Genomic DNA, 22,067 nt, shown 5'->3' with positions numbered 1-22,067 from the left:
CCTGGGGTCGTATAGAATCGACTTATGCCAGTTTATTGTATAGCAGGAATATCGACCATAGCGTTCCAATTCCTGGAACAGCTCCGGGACGGTGGTGTCTGGGTTGGTGATGTATAGGAGTACATCGTCCGCATAGAGGGATAGCTTCTCTTGAGCCAGTTCCGTATCGGTAACATGGAATCCGGTGAGCTTTTGATTCTGTCGGACCCTAGCTGCCAGTATCTCGATGAAGAGTGTGAACAGAAGGGGCAACAAAGGGCAGCCTTGTCTTGTCCCTCTCTGGATCTGAATTTCGCGCGACAGTCTCCCGTTCACCCTCACTTTAGCTCGTGGATTGGTGTAGAGGAGTCGGACCCACGTCTGAAATTTAGGGCCAAAACCAAATTTTTGTAAAACGCCGCCCAGGAACGGCCCGTGCACCGAGTCGAAGGCCTTCTCGGCGTCAAGTGAGAGAAACCAGTGCGGTGGCTCCCTATCTCTCACCTTCTGCAGCCAGTTGTGGGTGCGCCTAAGGTTGAGTTTCGTGGCCCTGTCAGGTAAGCATCCGATTTGATCCAGGTGTATTAGGTCCGGGATTACCGATCTCAGCCGTAGCGCCAATACAGTCGCGAGGAGTTTCACCTCGGTATTTAGGAGGGAAATGGGTGGGTAGGACGCGCAGTCCTCCTGTGGTTTGCCCTCTTTATGAATTGGGATGATTGTCGCCATGGAGAGGTCAGTGGAAAGCCTTCCCTCCTGATATGCTCCCAGGAAGAGGTTCCTCAAGTGCGGGGCCAAAATGTCTGCCGTGCACTTGAAAAATTCCGCCGGAAAACCATTCGGTCCCGGTGTCTTCCCAACTCTTAGTCCAGCAATGGCTACAGTGATATCCTCTATCGTAATGTCAGCCTCGAGCGTCTTGAGGGTCTCAGGATCTAGCGAAGGGAGATCGGTCTGTTCCATATACTGGAGAGCAGCCTCGCACATGCCCAAGTCTCTGGCAGTGTAGAAGCGCTCATAGTAGGTAGCGAAGGCCTCTGCAATTTGTGGATCTGTGCTAACAAGCACCCCCTCTGCATCCCGGACTTGTTCAACCCATCTCCCAGTTCCTTTCTACTAAGCCACGCCAGGAGTTTGCCTGACTTATCGTCATATAGGTGGTGAAGGGTGGCCAGGCTCTGAGTCTTTGCCTCACCAGTTACTAGTTCCCTATATTGGCGCTGTGTGTCTACCAATTTCCGCATGGTTTTTGGACTTCTTGTAGTCAGATGGTCACTTTCCAACACTACTATGGCCCGCTCAACCGCAGCCACCTCCTCCTGGAGTTTCCTCCATTCCTCGCCCAATCTATTTTGCATTCTGTCTCTCATCACTGGTTTTAGGGCTTCCCATAGGGTTATTCCCGAGTCTACTGTTCCCTCATTCTCGGCCAGGTATACCCGTGCGTCTGCTCTCACGCCTTTAAGTACAGTCTCATTTTTAAGGTCCCATGCAGCGAGGCGCCAGGAGGCCCCTTCAGCGCCCCGAATCTGTCCCACCCTCACCAGTAGTGGCGAGTGGTCAGAGAGTCCCCTCGCCTTGTATTCCGCTGCAGCATCTGTGGTCAGGTCTTGTCTCTAAATCCCACGAAACGCAGGTTGTTTCATCTTGCCCTATTTTCTGCATCGTCCACTCTCCACAGCAACTGTCTGTGCGATGCCTGTAGCTCCGTCATATCTTTTTGGAGGGTAGTGAGGGACACTTCCGCTTCATTGATTCTGGTCTCCGCCGTATTCACCCGTTCAGACAAGTTCCGGAAGTCCTGGCGCAACAGGAGGACTTCAGAGCCCACCTCACCTATTTTAGTCTTTAGTGCCGCGCTCGAGTCTTGGATGTCTGTCCTCGAGGCCTTGATTGCCTCTAGGAGCATGGCGGTATCAGAGCGTGCGCCCATTCCCATAGGGGTCGTCTCTTTCTGCGCCCGTGTCGTGGCATAGTTATCAATGGTGTCCTGCCTCGCTGGTCTTGCCACTGGGTCTCTCTTCCCCATTACGTCAGATTGTCCCTTCCTGGAGTTGTACTATGCGGCAGCAGGTGTGGAGTGGGGGAGGAAAGACAGTTTACTCGAGTCGCCCCCACGCTAATAGCGCATGGAGAGGCAGGACGGGAGGAAATGGTGTGGAACAGAACGAAGTCCACGCGGTCCCCCTGCACCCTCTAGGGGAGGACCGCGCCACCGGCCAAGAAGCGCAGTTCGCAACCGGTTCCCTTTCCCACCTTCAGAGGCAATGGGAGGCCCCCTGAAATCCGCGTTCCGCAGGACCGCCACAGCAGGCCGCCTTTTCCATGCTGACGGATCTCAGGGTAGTGTGGGTCCCTTAGGCAGCATAAGGATGGGGGGTCGCGTACTTCTGGCCCACCCAGGCGTAGTGGTGCGCCCCCGGGGCCCAGGTTCCAGGCACCGCTGTGTGGCAGCTCTCCAGATGGTAGGCGGCAGGGCTCCTGCGCAGGGAGGGGACCGCTCCTCTAGTGTGATTCTTCAGTCTAGCTGGCTACCGACCCCGGCCGTTGCATGGAGTGTCCTGGGTGAGAGTACAGTCCCATTGGAGGGGGGGGGGAGAGAGAGGCCGTCGCTCACTCACCATGCCCCGCTTCTCGTCAGTGCACTCTCCAGCACGGGGGGGATCGCCGACCAAGCGTTGTGCCGCCGCCGCGCGAGGGAGGCTCACCGCTAGGTCCCTTTGGGCGCCCCCGTCGTCTAGCTTCCTTGTGACCAGATCCGCAGCCCCCCGCCGCAGCGGCTCTCTCCCGATCTCCGGATCGTCCGCGGCCCGACCCGGCCGAGGATCAGGGCAAGGATCAGGGCTCCGTCGGGTGCTCTCCTGTCCTCGAACCCCGGAGCCAGATGGAGGGGGGGGGGTCACAGGGCCACTCCGCCGTCGGCCGAGGTCCTTCTCTGGTCTCTGGTGGGTGACCGCTCCAAGCGCGGCCAGCTCCGGTGCCGGGAGATTGTAGTATTCAGACCAGCGGAGCGTCATTAGCCGCCATCTTGGGAACGGGTGTTTCGCGCCAGCGAAGTCTCAACCCCGTTTCCAGCTAGTCTCCAGGCGTCTATCTCGGCACTTTTTTGGCTCCGCTGGTGCAGTCCTCAGTCCGCTCCTCAATTATTCGGGTTTCATTAACTTTTAAAAGGTATTTTCGCCGGATCTATCGCAGTTATGCCGGAGCCACGCAGAGGAACGTCCTACGCGGCCATGTAGTTGGCCACGCCCCCCAATCTATCGGTATTTCTTGAGCACGACTACTTACCAGTGAGGGTCTCAAGGTCCTGGATGGGGACGTGGGAGGGGCTACAGATCCAACTGGTTGCTGAGGTTCAGTTGAAGAGCCAGGTCTTAAAGTCCTTTGTCAATTGTGTCAGCAACAGGGATAGCCGAAGGTGGAGAGGCAAGGTGTTCCAGGTTTTGGCAACGAGGTGTGAAAAGGATATTCCTCCGGTCCTGGTCTTGTGGATCAAAGGTACTGTGGCAAGGGCTAGTTGGGCGAAGCGGTGGTGTCTGATGGGTATATGGAACGAGAGGCTTATTTGCTTCTCTGCTCAGGTATGCTGGTCCGGCATTGTGGATCGATTTGTAGGTGTGTGTGAGGAGCATGAAGGTGACTCTTATTGACTGGGAGCTCATGGAGTTCTCGCAGGTGTTCAGAAATGTGGTTGCGGCTAGTGATGTTGAAGACCAGTCTGGCTGCGGCGTTTTTAACGTTCTGCAAGTCTTGGAACAAAAAATTAAAAAAGGTTTGCATGTCATTACCTGCATTATTACGAATGCAAGCACCTAGGGTATGACTGGGCTGCTGTGGGTCCGTGTATCAGTTGACTTTTTTGCTGAGGATGTAAAGCATCGCAAAAGGTCCGAGGGCTTTCCTTGGCCAAGGCTTAGTAGTTTAAGCGTCCATTGTTAACACAGAAATGTCATAGTAATAGTTAGCATTGTATTAAAAAAGTAGACTTACTATGAATCAACAAGTGACTGGTTCTTTGTTTGATACGTAAACACAGATTTTGTTTTTAATTGGATTGTGTATTATGTGCAACATGCTTGTTTTGTGTGTGAATAGACAGAACACTCAGAATTTTCACATGTATTGATGCAAAATAGATTTTTTAATTAGCTCTGTAAGAATAGATTATAATAAACATATCACATTTCTAAATACATAAAAAAGTACCATTATTTTGTACACTCATAGAAAGTCCACTGTTTTTGATACAGTGATATTTAGTTCCTGATATTTTGGTGTTAACTAGTGAAGATGGTCATTAGTGATTTAGAATCTTGTCCCCTTGTTGTTTCTTAGAGGTAGCCAAGTCTTCATAAGTTTAACTCTAGTGGCAGATCTCAATACAAAGAGAAATCCTACTTGAAATAGTATGCTTGGTCTCCACTTGGCCTTTTTTAACGCCAACAAAGTGACAGGTTGTAGCAGGGCGTGGTATAGCCACTGGAAAGGCTTTTAACCCAATCCGAATGTGTGCAAGGTCTGTAAGAGCTCATGTGTTGTTGGTTCACTTCAAACAACATGCCAGTGGGCGTGAGGTGCTGCTTTTATCGATTCTTATAGTATAAATTGCTTTTTGTGTATGTCACATGTGTGGTCCCAGCCATAGGGATGCAAAGATTTGCCACCACTCGGAGGAGGGAATCCACCAGTAGTTGAATGGCAAGCGGAAAGGGTTAGGGGAGAGAGAGGGCATCCCTGCTGTGTACCTCTATGTATTGTGAAAGAATCTGAGATACAAATGCAGCCTGTATTCAATCTGGTAGTGGGTGCGGAATATAGAATCTTTACCCAGGCAACAATACGTAGGCCAAACCTGTATTTATGAAGGACCGAGTGTATGTATGCCCTATAAGGGATACATAGGGGTGACTTAATTAAACAGGGAGGTTTGACCTATCAAACAGGCTTATTTTGTTAAGTCCAATTGTAGTTTTTACACTACTACAATCAGGCAACACAGGTTAGGCCTGAAGTGATGTTTGCACCCACTCAAGTGGGTGCAACAATAGATGACGCAGTCCAGTTGACTAGCAGGCCCTGGGTAGATCCTGTACCATATACTAGGGACTTGCATGTATGTTACATTTGTCAAATAGTGTTTTGCCAATTCAACAATGTTTAAAATGGGAGCACAGGCACTTTACCACTGGTTAGCAGGAGCAGGGTGCACAGAGCTCTAAAACCAGCAAAAATATAGAGTCCAGAAAAAGGCAAAGAATCTGGGGTAAAAATGCAGGTTTACTACACAGGCAACCAAAAACTAGGCTAGACTAAATATTCTCTTGATGGACTTCCTGATTAGGTGAAAAAATGTGGACAATACTCCACCTTTGCTGCGTCAATTGTCTGTTCTATACCAATCTGAACCTATCTGGCTTTCACTTATCAAAACCTCCTGTGCTCTGAAGAGGTATGAAAATCCTTCCCCTTAAAACTCTTTTGGAGATATTTTTGGAACTTTGTGGTATTATCCTGGCCTGCCCCCTCCTTCTGTGGAGGAAATCCTGGACCACCCTTCCTGTGGTCACTACGAGGTACCATTTGGACACTCAGGTGCTAATACAGAGATTAGGTTCTTTTCCAGACCCTGAGGGCACAGTGCTCCCCTTTTAAAGATGGTGGGATTGGCATTACCCTACGTGACATATTTAACATATCATTAAGCCCCTGGCATACATGGAGATCCTCAGCATGGCAGTGCTGAGGAGCATGTGAAAGCAAAGGTGACTGAAGCTGAACAAGCAGTCCATGATGGGGGATTGTCAAGTAGCCCTCAAAGCCAGGGAGAAGTCAGTCAGTTACAATGCACCACACAGGAGCATGAGGTCAGGAGGAGATGCAAAAGAAAAATGAAGAAGACAATGGGGTGGCTCCAGTGGCAGAGCAGTGTGTCCCAAAGAGCAGCCCTGCATCCATTGTCCAGAGAAGGGCTTTGAAACTGTAGTTGGCTACTTGACATGGAGGAGAGGCGAGGCATGCAGCAACCGTGGCGACGGAGGAGAAAAAGTTGGCTCTGGAAGAAAAGAAAATGCTGGTGACCCATTATAGAAGCCAGCTGGAAGGGTACCAGAGAGCCAAGAGGTCCACTGAGTCCAGTGAAGATGGTGGTAGTAAAAATGAAGTGCATATGATAGCGAAAAAAGTACACATCCCCAAGACCTGGTATCTAGGTATGTGGTGGGGAATGACAAAGATAAGTGGTTTGCAGCATACGAGGTGACCCGACGTATGCACAGTCGCAGAGGGGGATTAGGGGGCCAGTCTATGGCAGCAGATGCCCACTCTGGGGACTGATACCTTACTGGCCCTTGAAGTAGATGACAGGATGATGTGTGTACCCATGAAGGAAGCTCCTATGACCAAGTTTGATCTGACCCTTGTGAAGCATTGTATGACGTTCAGAGATAGCCTGAAACAGTTATACCAGTCATGGGTCGATTTTGTGGATTCTTCTAGTAACGGTTTGGATTGCTGCTGAAGGACAGCAAAGTGGATGATTATGATGGACTGTACAATCTGATTTTCAAAGAGCACATTTTAAGCAACTGTGGATTTCCCCGCAAATATAAGTTTAGAGACAGGGAAGAAACCTGTGATCCGGTTGATATGACTTGATGCATGCAGACTGAAAGTGTCACTCCTGTCAGAAAGGAGGTGAACCTGGTTAAGATAGTACTCCCCCAGACATAAATACAACCATACTTAAATGCAAGTCCAAGTGGAAGAGGGCTGTAAAACAAACTATGCTCTGAGTAGGGCTTCTCTAACCAGATGTTATATTTTATATAGTCCTAAATAGTACCTGAAAAATAAATTCTAATTGACCAAATATATTTGGTTGAACTCTGATACACAGTCAAGTAAAGCTTGTCAGCACATAATGGGAGACAGCAGGACCACCAAGCTAAATCTAAACCAGTTACCTTGTATTGATTTTGCACACAATGGATTTCTCTTTTATGCCAAATTCAGGCATGTTACGTATAACCTGTACCACAAGCATTTCAAGCTATGCCAACACACTTCGTAAAGGCAGCAAGTGACGAAATGTGTGGAAGAAACATTTGGTAGGATGAAAATCCACTCGTATTTGCTGATATCAGTTGTAAAACCACGAAAGACAAATCAGTAAGTATGTTATTTTTGTTATGATCAGTGGCGGCTGGTAGGGGTCAGGGTGGTGATGAAGCGGAGGGGGGAGCAGGGAGACAAACAAAATTTTAAAAATCCACTTACCTTTTGCTGCCGGCTGTCTCTCCCCTTAGGTCACTTCAGCTGGCGTCTCCTCTGCTTCCGTAGTGGAAGGAAGCACACAGGCTCCCTCCCCTATGCCAATCACAACGCAATGCAGCGTTGTGATTGGTCTGAGCACGGTGGTTGGGCACTCAGACGGGAGCTGCGAGACTTTACATGTTCCTCACCAGGTTGTGCAAAGCAAGCCTGGTGGGGAAGATACAAAGTGCGCAGGACTGTTTGGCCAGCCCAAGAGGGCTGGCCAAGCAGTCATGCGCACTTCGAGTGGGTAAACCACTCCTCCCCCATTATCCCAGCCCCGCCCTAACCCTGCCCACAGTGACAACTAAAATGATAATAACCTGGTTATTATTATTATAATTTTTCAGCCGCACTACTCTTAATGCAGTGGGGCAACGTTCCTATGCCTAAGCGGAGGAGCCGCCACTGGCTATGATTCTTGTCAAAAGGTGAATCTCCATCTGTTAAAAGCTTAGAAGGAATAGAGATACATATGAAATGTTGACAGCAGTGAGCAGAAGATGCAGAACTAAGTGAATTGTACACACTGCTAGGCAATCTTGGGTCCCTCTGAACAATATGACAAGTTGTGCTATAATATCCCTGTCAGTGTAAGTAAAGCTTCTATTACAATTAACTCACAGTATGCAAGATTGGGGTCCAAAGGGTTCCTAGCTCCATAGAAATAATATGCATCGTCGAAAGGCGTTCTGTAGTTTTCTGCCAAAACTGGTAGAGGAGGAGGAGGCGCAGCAACAACTCTGTATTTAAAAGAAAGGAATGAGCATGTGAGCTAGTTGATATAGATTTTAATAAACAATAAATGATAAGACACACAATTAATAATTCAAACATAATTGTATTAAATGTACTTAGGACAATACAAGAATGAATATCAACACAAACGGTGAGCCATTTGTTGAAAAGGAGCCTGTATAATGTGATTAACTGCATTCAAACCTTTCTCAATACCCCTGCTAAGATCTTTCACAAAAATTCAAGCATTGGGAATGAAATAGGTTTCACATTTTTTGGGAGTTAGAGTTATTGGCATTGTAAATGGTAATGTCTTTTACCAACCAAAAGCGAGGGAGGGGCAGTAGAGAGGCACTGAGGTAAGGGGCTTATGCCTGGAAGGCAAGCGAGATGAGTAGAGTAGAGAGAGAAGGACAGAGGTAGAGGGTCAGAGAGAAGTGGTTGAAGCTCTACGGGACAGTTCCTCGTAGGTATTGGCCAAAATGGAGTCTGCATCCTAACAGATTAAAGTTATTCGACAGTGCAAACTCCATTCGGACAGTTTGAATAACCGGTGACAACAGAGCAAATGTTCTCTGGAGTACGGTTCAATCACAATTTCACTACCACATTTAAGATCTAGGAACCATCCGACCCAAAGCGGCAAAGACGTGCAAAAACCTGCTGTGTTTAGCATTAAACTGAGGACCTGCGGAGTCCAAATGTCACCCTTGTGAACTATGCAGTTCAAAAGTCACATAGGTTCGGCAGAGTACAATATCTCCCTCATTACACAATGCAGTCACATAAAAAGGGGTGATACTATCCATCTTACAGCATTACTGGCCTTAGTGCACTGGATCATCACGTCATGCTCTTCAGTTCTGAAAAGAAATTAGACTGTTCCATTTAAGGGGCTACAGTTTGGAAGAAAAATACTGTCACTACCCCAATGCATTTCTCCATAAAAGAACTATGGTGCCCATCCATTCCTTAGCGCTGCTACTGAGAAAGACGTGTGCGGTCCATGCACTGCCTTTTTGAGATACAGAGACCAGGTAATACTTAGACATCCACGCCATTGCGATAGGAATCCGAATGCAGTTCTAATACAGTTCAATACAACGCCAGCAATAGAGAGCCTGTTATCTCATCTGTTCTTGCATTATCATTCCTTCACAAAGGAGAAGAACAATAGTTACTTACCTGTAATCTGTGGTTCTCCAGTATTGGTGTCTTTCATAAAATCACATGCCGGAATCATTCCCCGTCGTCAGAGTGGGAGTCCCACGGTACATAAAAAAGCAATAATATGCCATAAATATGTAGTAAATACCAATAAAAACAAACCAGGAAGTAAAGTAGCCAAAGCTACAGAAGGAAAAACTTCCACATCTATGACTATCCCAGTCGTTTTGTATAGTCCAAACTACAGCCAATCAGGCGCCAGCCCCCACCAGAATGTTCTCCCCAGAGCCTCAGGCTCTCAGATTTTCTCGCAAGGAGTGAAGGTAAACCAAAATAGCATAAACACCTCTGAGGGGAGGTGGGCGGGTTGCATGTGAATCTATGAAAGACACCAATACTGGAGAACCACAGATTAGAGGTAGGTAACAATTGTTCTTCTCCAGTATTAGGGGTGTCTTTCATAGATTCACATGCCTGAATCAGAGTAGCTAGCAGTACATATCAGTGCTAGGCAGACGCCAATAGATGTCAAGCTTGTCAGCATATAAGTCATAAAACAGTGTAAACTGAAAATACACATATCAATTTAAGCATAGGAGAATGCAATCATGTAAGCATGTGTAAAAACATAACATATGAAGCGTCTGACAGCAGTAATGGAGGTGGGAAACCAGAGGCTCACCTTAGTAGAAAAGATTTCGTAGAACTGCACGACCCACAGAAGTATCAGCTTCGCTGGTTGCCTCCAGACAGTAATGCCTGGTAAATGTATGGCGACTGGCGCTAGTAGCCGCTCTGCAGATCTGCTGAAGAGGAACTCCAGCAAATAAGGCCGTAGACTATGACATTGCTCTTGTGGAATGAGCTCTAGGAGCTGCTTGCAACGGTCATCCTGCTTGTATATGGCAAAAGGCAATGGCAGAAGATATCCATCTCGCAATAGTCTGTTTAAAAACTGCCTGCCCCCTACGAATTGCACTTAGTCGACGGGATGGACTTCGTCGACGGGTTGGACTTCGTCGACGGGATGGCAGTCGTCGACGGAATATTAGTCGTCGACGGTACAACCTTCGTCGACGTCTTCGTCGACGGTGGTAACTTCGTCGACAGAGTGGAGCTCGCCGGCGAACCTGTCGATGGCATCTTTTTCGTCGACGGTAGAGCCTTCAGAGGAGCCGGCGACAACGACAGCCGTCGTCGACAAAAGAGGTCTAATGGTTACATAGACCATGGTTGGTGAAGAAGCTGTCGTCGTCATGATCATCTTGGGTTTGGGAGTTGAGAAAGTCATTGTCGATGTAGATGTAGCGTCGACGGAGGTCTTTGTCGACGAGAAGACAGAAGATGGCGTTGTCGACGATAATGAAGTTTCCTGAGGTGAAACTTTGTCAGCTGTCTGAGGCAATCTCTTGGTGGACCGTTTTTGAGGTGCAGAAGAGCCCTCCAAGTCCTTGCCTGTGGGGGCAGCCTTAGAAGTGGAAGGCTTGTCAGATCCCTTTGAAGGTTGATGTTTTTTAGCAACCTTAGCCCCAGGCAATGTCAATACTTCAGACGCAGGCCTCTTACTAAACGCTGAAGTGGAACCAGAGGCAATACTGCCAACCTCAGACACAGGATTATCAGAATCCTTAAGCTTTTGTAGCCACAAAAGCAACCAACCTTCTCTGTCTCGGAGTCTTTTGAGGAAAAGTTCTGCAGATCTTACAGTCCTTCACTTGATCTGGATAGAGACAATAAATACATTTTTTGTGGGGGTCCTCTTTAAAAAGCCGGAGCTTACCACAAGATTCACAGGCTCTAAACAGAGACTTCTTTGAAGACATTCTTGAAGAAAAGATCCAAAAGGAAGATAGAGTTGAAAAACTGAGCAGAGCTCAGGGAGACTCCCTTCACACGATGTGCGGTAGAAAATCTGAGTGCCTGAGCCTCTGGGGAGAACATTCTGGTGGGTGTTGGCGCCTGATTGGCTGTAGTTTGGACTATACAAAATGACTGGGATAGTCATAGATGTGGAAGTTTTTCCTTCTGTAGCTTTGGCTACTTTACTTCCTGATTTGTTGTTATTGGTATTTACTACATATTTATGGCATATTATTGCTTTTTTATGTACCGTGGGACTCCCACTCCGACAACGGGGAATGATTCAGGCATGTGAATCTATGAAAGACACCCCTAATACTGGAGAAAGATTGCTGGCATCCTTAAGAACTCTAGAAGTGCTTGTGTGGTGCTCAGAAAATAAGGCACTTGCTGCAGTCCCACAGTACTCACCTGCACACTCAATACCTTCTTGCATAGAGTCTGCATATCCTGGATCTCATTTAAGTATACAAAAAAGTGATGGATGGAATACTTGAACTAATCTCCACCACTGGTAATTAACCAAGCTGCATCCCATTATATCGCTAAGTAGGTCGAAACATGTCCGGGGTTGCTGTGTTCCCTCCAGAGGAGACCTAGGCTGGCAGTTCGGGACAGACTGTTCCTATTGGAGCAGGACCAAAACTGATCTGCGCAAGGCAGATCTTTGTGTAGAATGACAGTGGGTGAAAGACAACAGTCTGGAATGTTGCTGAGAGCAATCACCAGTGATTGATATTAATTTAAGCTTTCTTTTCCATCACCATGTTGATTTTGCAAATCCTGGACCTCAAGCACGCAAGTGTCAGTTTGGTTAGAACTGTTGAGTGGTACAGAGCCTCCGAACTGACATCGATCACAAGTTCAAAATTAGATGAAAATCAACGGGTATGAGGGTTAATAAAGGTCTTTTGAACCAACTTCTTTTAATAACGGACCATATTCCTTACCTTAGTGGTTTAATCAAGCTCAATCATCACAAAATATGGAATATGAGTATATATGCCCAGCACGCTACGCACTCCAGAAAGTTGAAGGATTGCAAATGCAACCACATTCTCAGGATTGAAGTAGGTGAGATGCTACAAAGTCCAGCATGCTCCATCCCTGAAGCAGGAAAGAACTTAGTTTCAATGGCTGTAGGTCTGCACAGGCAGACTAACACGCTATCTTGAAGGGGGCTCAGTGGGTGCCAGGGTAAGGTTTTAACATTAATAGCTGGGAGTCGGGGAACTAGATGGACTGCATTTTTAACCCACCCCATATGTGCCTGGACAGGTGAGAGGCCTGTGCGCCCGATTGCACAATGACGCAGTAGCCAGTTTGTTTAGAAGAGTCTTCTCCAGTAGATGCCTGTTGCCCGAGCAGTGCCAATAGATAATAAAGCTGGAAACCATTCTCTCACATACAGCCACAGCCTTCCAAAAACTAACTCGGACTGCACCAGCGTCTACCCTAACAGCTTCCTGTGAATACCTGGAGATTCTGTCAGTACCAAAGGCGTGTTCGTTTAGATTCACTTTTGGACTCAGGCAATGAACAGATAGCAAAAACAAAACCAGGGTAAATAGGAAACCAGGGAACAAGCCAACCACATCACTTACACACTACCTGAGAGTTTAACTTTTGATGTAGACCAGAAACGCATGTCGAAGGTGCAAAAATACAGCTGGAAAGCAGGAGCAGCACAGTTACAGAGGCACAGCTTCATGCCAAGCAGCAGAGTCATCTCTGCCTACCAGGTATGCAACCTCTGTCAGTGAACTGGCTGCAGGGCAGATATGTAGCTGGTGCTATGTGGTGAGCCAAATGCAATTTATGGTTGCTACACTGAAGGAAAATCTTTGGGCAATCACCCTAGCACATGGTCATCTTCAAGATCGGCTAATTAACTGTGAGTCATTGCTACACTGATATGCTCAACTCCATTCTATCAGATACCCCTTGTCCAAAACCCAAACAATAAGACCCAAAATGCAACACATTGGGAGACAACAGCTTGGGGCAAACCATAGTGTCGTTGAGCCCTAAAACATGTGTAGAAGGATGGGCAGGTACAACAGTTTGTATCATCTAATGTTGATGAACTTATCCTTGAAGAAACAGTTAAAAATGCATCAAACATATCAAAGCTGACCTTTCACATGGGATCATTAAAGCTGTTTACAAAGATCCAGGATGAGCTAGACATCCGGTCCACTCTTACGTTGGCCCTTGTTGCAACATCCCTACATAACAAACAGCACAGAAGAAAACTGCTTCCACTGATCACCTAACTTATCACCTCTGGAGGGTGCTACATATTTTCCAGTCCCCGTATCTCTCCTTTACCACAGTAATGAGAATTTTAACTGGGACTTCGGGAAAGGAGTTGGGGGGCGGGAGGGGTCTACAAAAAGCAGGCGGGCAGAATTCTGTAAGGCGCCCCATGTCCAGCATGTCAACATATGCAGATGGTTGGCTCGTCCTGGGAGATTTGTAGCACAGCCTGGACCCTAGCCAAGAATTCCCTACATTCTCAGCTAGCCAATGTCACCCACGCCCCATTTCTCACATCAGAGGGCGACAAGCCCCTCACCACTCCAGGAAAGGATTTTCCATGTGCACTTCTCTCCAGTAGGGGGAAGGGTAATGAATATTGTTGGTAATTATGTGGATTTATGACGGTGTTATGGTCAAGGGTTTGCTTTTGTTCAGGGAGCGAGATTTTAATGCAGTTGGCAAACATATTGAGCATTTTTTCAATGACAGAAATAGGGTGCACGAACAGTGATGCTGCAGCACGGGCATGCTCAATACAGCACATTAATGCAAAACTAAGATAGCTTGGTGGGTTTGTGTATCTTTGGCAGTGGTTAACTGTAATACAGTCGAGCTCGCCGGGACCTGAAAAAAAAAACTTCACTCCACTCAGCCCATACAAAATGATTTAGGAGCAGACACTTCCTAGACAATAGCATAATAAGTATGTCCATAAAAACTTTTTAAATACATTGATAAAGCTCAGTTTCCCACCGCAGCCTCAATGTGTGGGGATGTAGAATAATGGTCAGAGCTGCCGACTTTGGAGCTGGGTAACCAGGTTTGCGTCTGCAACCGCTCAGCACCTGGTGATACTGGGCGAATCACTTAATCTCCCTGTGTCTACCAAAAACAAGCAGTAAATTACGAAGTCTTTACAAAGTGATTCACAAAGAGAAACAAACCACCAGCAGAGGAGCCGATGTGGTGGGGCTTTAGTGGGACACGAACAACCCGTTGGATGGCCAACCAAAAGCATCACTAGACCAATACTCCAGGGGAGAAGCAAGACACAAGAAGGTGGGACATAGAAGCAAAATAAGCCACTGAAAAGCAAACTTTTGCGAATTACACTCTCCTTAACCAATCATCAACGATGGGAGGAATCGGACCCCACAAAGTACATACAACAGATCAACCTGCAGCGCCAACCTAAAAACTGACATACCTGTAAAAGGCCAGACAATATGGATAGGTCTGTCAAATTGTAACCTCACCAATTCTTTAGTCACCATAAACCGTAATCCTAAAAACAATTTATCAAAACAAAGTTTTAAATAATAGACTATAAGGGTAAAATAATCCTCTGTCAGAGACAAACATCAAGTCTTCTATACAGTTGTTCGTGACATTTTTCTTTCTCAGTTGGAGATAATCTTTATGTTAGAGGGAAATGTACTCCAATAGTGGAATGAATCCCTTCAAAACCATGCCAATAAAGTAAATTTAGCTGCCTTCCTTTAATAAACCTTCAAAACTCAGATCTGTGGTGTGCCCAGACAGCCATTTTCTACACCTATATTCCACCAGTAGACAATGCAGCATTTCATGTGGCTTCTGGAGACACTCAAATACAAATTAGAATATTGGCTGAAAAATTAAACAAGCATTTGCAATGCAATAAGTCTTGCATTTGTGAAAGTTAGAGCTATTGGCGTTGAAAATGGCAATGTTCTTTACTTTTGTTTTTTTACGAGCTAAAAAGTGCACCTTAGTTTCTGGGCATGCAAAGAACAGTGGTCGGCAACAGAAGGACATTTCCAATTATAAGAAGCCAATGACCGGACCCATTTTCTGTCCCAGTCGGACCCGGATTGTTGCTCAGGCTCTATTTTACTGTTCATATACACCAAACACAAAGACTATCGCGGAGGACAGTACGCATTTTCAATTGCTGTTATATGCAGTCCTGAGACCGGTCCTGCAAGCTCAAGAAAAGCTGGATATTCTGGGTTAAAAGGAACTCCGGAAATAGAACTTGCAACAAATGTTTACCTCTTTTGACAGATGACTAAGCCGGGGGTTGTAATGAAAGTTACTGTTTTTAAGGTCTGAATTCCTCTTCTGCTTTTAGAGTCAGGACGACGTGTACAGCCGGGACAGGGGCTTTGAGAATAGTGGTACATGTTTAATATTTGCGCCAGGCGAGACCTATTAACAAATTGCATCTGTTTACAAACGCTGACTGCGGAGAGGCCAACGAACGAATGGGCATTTAATTCAAGTTAGCGTTAGTGAAGTACGGGAGACGTTGGCTCAAATGAGACGAGTGAGAAGTCACCAGTGATGGGTATGAGAAAAGCTGGCACGGATAGGCAGAGTGGAAAGCTTCCATTGTATCCCTTGTGAACATCTGAGGCAGGTAGGCAACGCGAGGAACAGAGTAGGTGGGCACTGGATAAATTGGCACTGACAGTGAGGGATCTGGCACTGGTGGGCAGTGAGGGATTTGGCACCGGTGGACAATGAGGGAGCTGCACTGGTGTGCAAGTAATTGTCTCCCACTGAAAGTAGGAGGATCCAGAAATGAAGAGCAGCATGGGAGTCAATCACTTTTGAATGGTGGAAAATGCTGGTTCTGGTGGGCAGTGTGGGGATCTGGCACTGGTTTACATTGTGAATATCTCACAGTGGGACGAATGTCAAAGGCTGGTATAGGTGGACAGTATGGAATCCGGCACTGGTGCTCTCTGTGAGAATTTGGTACTGAGGGTACTAATGGCAAAAGCTGATTATGGTGGGCATGTAGGGTCTGGCAGTGGTTCATTTGGTAAAAATCTGGCACTAGCACTAGGTTTAAAAACTGGCACTGGTGGCAGTCTTGGACCTGCAGTGGTGCATTTTGTGAGAATCTGGCACTGGTACTAGTGTCAAAGCTGAGCTCATCACTGGCAAACGCAAGATTGAATAGCCTTCTCACTGATCAACTAATACAATAGTTTACTGGGGTCATCCAGCAAAAAATACAGGAATACATTTCAAAAAGCATTTACAATGCAATGGTCTCTGCATCATTAAAGGTAGAGCTATTGGCATTGCTCATGACATTTTTTTTCTTTCAATCATAAATAAATGGCATTGTCATTTACATTGCCAATACACAGCACTCTGCACTCAACAGCACACACTACTCTGCACTCAACAGCACGCACTACTCTGCACTCAACAGCACGCACTACTCTGCACTCAACAGCATGCACTACTCTGCACTCAACAGCACGCACTACTCTGCACTCAACAGCACACACTACTCTGCACTCAACAGCACTACTCTGCACTCAACAGCACTACTCTGCACTCACTACTCTGCACTCAACAGCACTACTCTGCACTCACTACTCTGCACTCAACAGCACTACTCTGCACTCACTACTCTGCACTCAACAGCACTACTCTGTACTCACTACTCACTACTCTGCACTCACTACTCACCACTCACTACTCTGCACTCACTACTCACTACTCTACACTCACTACTCACTACTCTGCACTCACTACTCACTACTCTGCACTCACTACTCACTACTCTGCACTCACTACTCACTACTCTGCACTCACTACTCACTACTCTGCATTCACTACTCTGCACTCACTACTCTGCACTCACTACTCTGCACTCACTACTCACCACTCACTACTCACCACTCACCACTCACTACTCACCACTCACTACTCACCACTCTGCACTCACTACTCACCACTCTGCACTCACTACTCACTACTCTGCACTCACTACTCTGCACTCACTACTCTGCACTCACTACTCTGCACTCACTACTCTGCACTCACTACTCTGCACTCACTACTCTGCACTCACTACTCACCACTCACTACTCACCACTCACTACTCACCACTCACCACTCACTACTCACCACTCACCACTCACTACTCACCACTCACCACTCACTACTCACCACTCACCACTCACTACTCACCACTCACCACTCACTACTCACCACTCACTACTCACCACTCACTACTCACTACTCTGCACTCACTACTCACCACTCTGCACTCACTACTCACTACTCTGCACTCACTACTCTGCACTCACTACTCTGCACTCACTACTCACTACTCTGCACTCACTACTCACTACTCTGCACTCACTACTCTGCACTCACTACTCACTACTCACTACTCTGCACTCACTACTCACTACTCTGCACTCACTACTCTGCACTCACTACTCACTACTCACTACTCTGCACTCACTACTCACCACTCACCACTCACCACTCACTACTCTGCACTCACTACTCTGCACTCACTACTCTGCACTCACTACTCTGCACTCACTACTCTGCACTCACTACTCTGCACTCACTACTCACTACTCTGCACTCACTACTCACTACTCTGCACTCACTACTCACTACTCTGCACTCACTACTCTGCACTCACTACTCTGCACTCACTACTCTGCACTCACTACTCTGCACTCACTACTCTGCACTCACTACTCACTACTCTGCACTCTGCACTCCCTACTCTGCAATCTGCACTCACTACTCTGCACTCACACTATGCACACTCACTCTGCACTCACCACTTCACACTCTGCGCACTCTGCACTCGCACTCACCTTCTGCCTCACAGAGGGATGAAGTGAGCGCCGTTCTACTGGGCAGACCTGGGGTCGGGTGTGAGATTCTATAGCAAAGTGTTTAGAAATGAGGAAACACACGATTTAAAGCGTAGTTAATAAAATGGGGAATCAAATGCAGAGGAGCAGGCAAAATGGCAGTATTATTCACCTCTGCCTGACCTGGTGGGAGAAGAGAGTAAATGTCCTCCTGGGCGATCAGTTGCAGACTTGGTTGGAATGCCCCCGGCCCTCCTGAACGCTCGCTTCCAGGCATAGCAGCTTTCATCCAGACTCTCACAACATGACCGCGCGGGAGATTCTGTCTCAAGTGTAGACCAAACCTGCTGCCGCAGCAGGAGCACAGCAGTGGCCTTTTATTTCGGTTTTAAACGTCTGAGGTTCTCACAGCAGCAGTCCTATAACTCCCGAACCGAAAACCTCCTCCCTCGCAAACATCAAAGAGCATAATCACAAGCTAAGGGTCAACGGGCGCGAAACAGAGTGGTGGGCGCGCACAAGATGCTGCGTGGGCGTGCACATCAGCTGAAGATCGCCGGAGAAGACACCGAGTCTGCCTGCTGCCATGAGTGACCAGCTGCGAGGGAAAGAGCCCGGTGAGTGAGGGTAGAGGGGGGCGGCAGAGAGGGAGTGGGCAGAGAGGGAGGGTGTGTGTGTGTGTGTGTGTGTGTGTGTGTGCGTGCGTGTGTGAGTGTGTGCTTTCGTGAGTGTGAATGTGGAGCAAGAGATGTGCACGGCTCCAGGAGGCTCGGCGTGCGCGTTCACGATGGGCAATCGGCGCTCGTCCCCCAGTCTACGTCCCTTCAAACCCATCTTGGCTGCAATAGGTCTCGAAGCCGAGACCTAAAAAGCACAACACCGTGCTTCCCGAGTCATTCTTACCGTGAAAAGGTCTTAACACATCAACCAAGCAATATCACCCCACTACCTTACAAACATGTATGATTGGTCATAGCAATGACACTTCAACCTGCTTCTAATTATTGCTCCCTGTCGTTCCTTTCTATCCAGGATATGTACAGGCTTATAGTAGCTACAAAGATACAGGCAATGCTTTAGGAAGATTGGAACCCCAAGAATTCCACTATAGCCATAACAATCAAAATTAGTTCTTTTGCACTCATTATTAAGGTTAAATTTACTGCCGAAAAAAAATTCTAATGGTAATTTTTGACTTCGCCATCTCTCTAATCTATATACTGCAGAAAACAGTGACTATGGCAAGAGATGATTCACCAGAATATACAGTCTTTCAAGTAGAAGACAAATTGGTAAGCCCTTTTCCCTTCAGTGAGACTGATAAAATACTGCAGAAACTGTACCTGGGCATTAAGGGGTCCCCAAAAAACGTATTGAGGTACTAGCTAAGTACAAGACTTCTTATATTCAAAAGTTTGATAAACAGTGTGGGTATCTAAAAGTACCCTGTATTCTTGCCTGGTAGCAAAAATCCAGTACTTCTAAAGATTTAAAGAAGTAATGCTGGTTATTAGCGTCCTATTTCCTGGGTTGATGCCCAAGTTAACAAGCATTGGCAAAGCCAAAAGGTCTCGGCAATGCTGGAGTTATTGGCATTGTCAATGTCTTTTAGCCATGTTGTATAGCGTACAGCTGCTGTTCAGCATGGCTGAAAGTCTTTGAACAAAGCGCTATGATGTGGCCAGCACTGGCTGTGTATTAGCACACTTTATCTGGCAGCATGGGGCGGGGCAAGCAACACAACACTGGAGGTGGTGGAAGGCAGTTGGGGAGAAAGTAAATAAAAAGGCATTCAGTATGTGCGAAAACGCTCCCCACACTTTGCATACATTTTACCAGCCGTGTGGTTAGCTATGTCACATTACACTAACTACAACAGTCTCTTCGAGACATTGCATGCGCTGTCTAGCCAAGAGATAAAATGGGGTTAAACCCCAAAAACTAGAAAACAGTGGTTCATTTAATCATGTAGTTATCCTAGTCACTTAAAAAGGATGTGACAGTCAATCACCAAGCTATAGTTTAAATAATCTAACTAAATAAAGCATGTAATTAAAATGTGCATTGAAACAACAAGGTTCTCAAAGAAATCTCAAAACACATATACTGACTAGATTAGTTTGGATCTAACACGGTATAACCCAAGAGGAGGAGTAAATCAGCCGCACTCACAAAAGTCCAAAAGAGTTACAAACCTAGAAACTTGAAAATGATGGTTTGCTTGATTTCGAAGGTTAAATGGGGAACCCCAACTAGCTTTCCCGTCACTTAAAGAGAAGTGACAGTCATTCACCAAACATTAATGTACATTTATTAGAGCTGTGGGAGCATACTTAAAAGAATTCCTCAATACATTGATGTGAATCAACTGTACTATCTCCTTGCCACATTCGGAGTTAATGAAGTGTGGCAGTGGAGTCCAGTTAGATATAAGAGATGCTGCCGGCAACCGCAGCGTCAGCAGGCACGTTGGTCAACATTCAGAGGCCTCATCCTAAGATGGTGGCCAGTAGGAGGCAGCCTAGGCAATGTACAATAGCAAGTATCCCGAACATGGAGGCTGGCATTAGCATACTGGTGAAACAACCAATGTGTTACAAAATAATCAGAGCGGGCCGCGGGCAAGATAAAAGACACATTGTGTCCCAGTAAAGCCAAACATGAAGACAAACATTGGCATAGTAATGAAAAACTTTAGTCCATTCATAAAATGAAAGGAGAGGGCTGCTGGTATGATGTATCATGGAAGACAAATTGTAAACTTGTCGAACCGAGAACAAAGGCTGACAACTGCAAAATAATGAAAAACTATAGACCGATCACAGATCGCAGGCCTTAGCTATGGTAATACATGTAAGATACACTACATCCCTGTAGAGCCAAGTGCAATGACTGCGGCTAAGTGCTAAAGACAGCCTGATGGATCCATTTGACATCTTTCTTTGAATGTACAGCAAATGTGACAAGATAAGAACAAGATTTAAAGCCCTGTTTATAGAAACGAAGCTCGGAGCGAGTGAAAACATGAGCACTTGTGAGAAGTGCTCTTCAACAAAGAAAAAATTCGATCCTAAAACGGTTGCTAGAAGGGGATGGATAGTAGTAATTGGTCCATTCTCTCAGGGAGGACTAAACCCAGGAAGACGCATGACACATGCATACTATGGACAAATGGGGAGAAAGAATATGAAAGCGATGATGGAGCCAGCAAATAGGAATCCTATAGGCGGACTGAAGCCCATTTATTGAATACAACATGTCTCTTCGAGATAACGCATGTGCTGTCTAAGCAAAGACCTAAACAAAACGTTCATAACTGCTTTCAGGAAGAATTTAACCGAATTTGCAGGTCACAGACTTCTTCTTTAGGCAGCACTGGGAAAGGGTACAGAAACTACATTTTGGTTATACCTCATTTGGATGTAACATACAGTTAAAGAAAGACCGGCTATATTTATTCTGCACCGGACTGAACTTGGTACATCTTCAATTGGTGCAGGGATAACTGATAGTTTGGGGAAGTAGTAGACTGGGAGCCACTAAACCATTTAAAGTTATTCAAAGCTCTGAATAAATGCTTTGGGCAAAGTTTAAATGGTTAACTGCCTGCTCCTTAGATGTATGGATTGCTGTCGAAAAGCATATTGTAATTTAATTATTTGTAAATGACACCGCAAACTCCCAGTGGACTGCATTTCTTAACACAGTAGATCCTATACTTGAAAGTAACCAGTTTTCAATTTGAATGAAAACAAATTTACATTAATCAATACCAGTGTTAGTAAATAATTCAAAGTATTCCTAGAAGGTGTAGAAAATAAAGAAAAAAACAGTTTGAACAACCGGCTGGCGGATTTACCTTGATGAATGACCGAGGTATATTACATTGACATACAAGATTTACTATCAGTTACAGAGCATCATTCTTAGTAATATTTTTATAGACTTGGAGACATAGAGGCAAAGTCACAAACTGCATTTTATAGTAAATAAAGTAGATCTCCAGTAGAACTAGGTACATACTACAAAAGTAACAGATACGCAAGTGACATTATGTAGTATGCAAGTAGTACACAATTACAATACACAGATCTACGCCTCTGCTTCGCCTATTTTTTCTGTGCA

The 22,067-nt window shown here is 46.1% G+C and overlaps 1 protein-coding gene across 6 annotated transcripts in view; it reads right to left on the bottom strand.

Moving 5' to 3' along the window:
- Positions 1-22,067, bottom strand: part of CSPP1 (centrosome and spindle pole associated protein 1) — a 1,363,238-nt gene that overhangs the window by 791,753 nt on the left and 549,418 nt on the right. For all 6 annotated transcript variants that reach the window (XM_086965839.1, XM_086965840.1, XM_086965843.1 and 3 more), the window contains one exon: positions 7,915-8,033. In XM_086965839.1, the coding sequence (XP_086821965.1) occupies positions 7,915-8,033 (119 nt within the window). The remainder of the gene's footprint in view (positions 1-7,914; positions 8,034-22,067) is intronic.

This window comes from Lissotriton vulgaris, chromosome 4_1 (assembly GCF_964263255.1).
Source record: "Lissotriton vulgaris chromosome 4_1, aLisVul1.2, whole genome shotgun sequence".
Lineage (NCBI taxonomy): Eukaryota > Metazoa > Chordata > Amphibia > Caudata > Salamandridae > Lissotriton > Lissotriton vulgaris.
The sequence above is the reverse complement of the archived record's forward strand: the minus strand, read 5'-3'. Positions and strand labels throughout refer to the sequence as shown.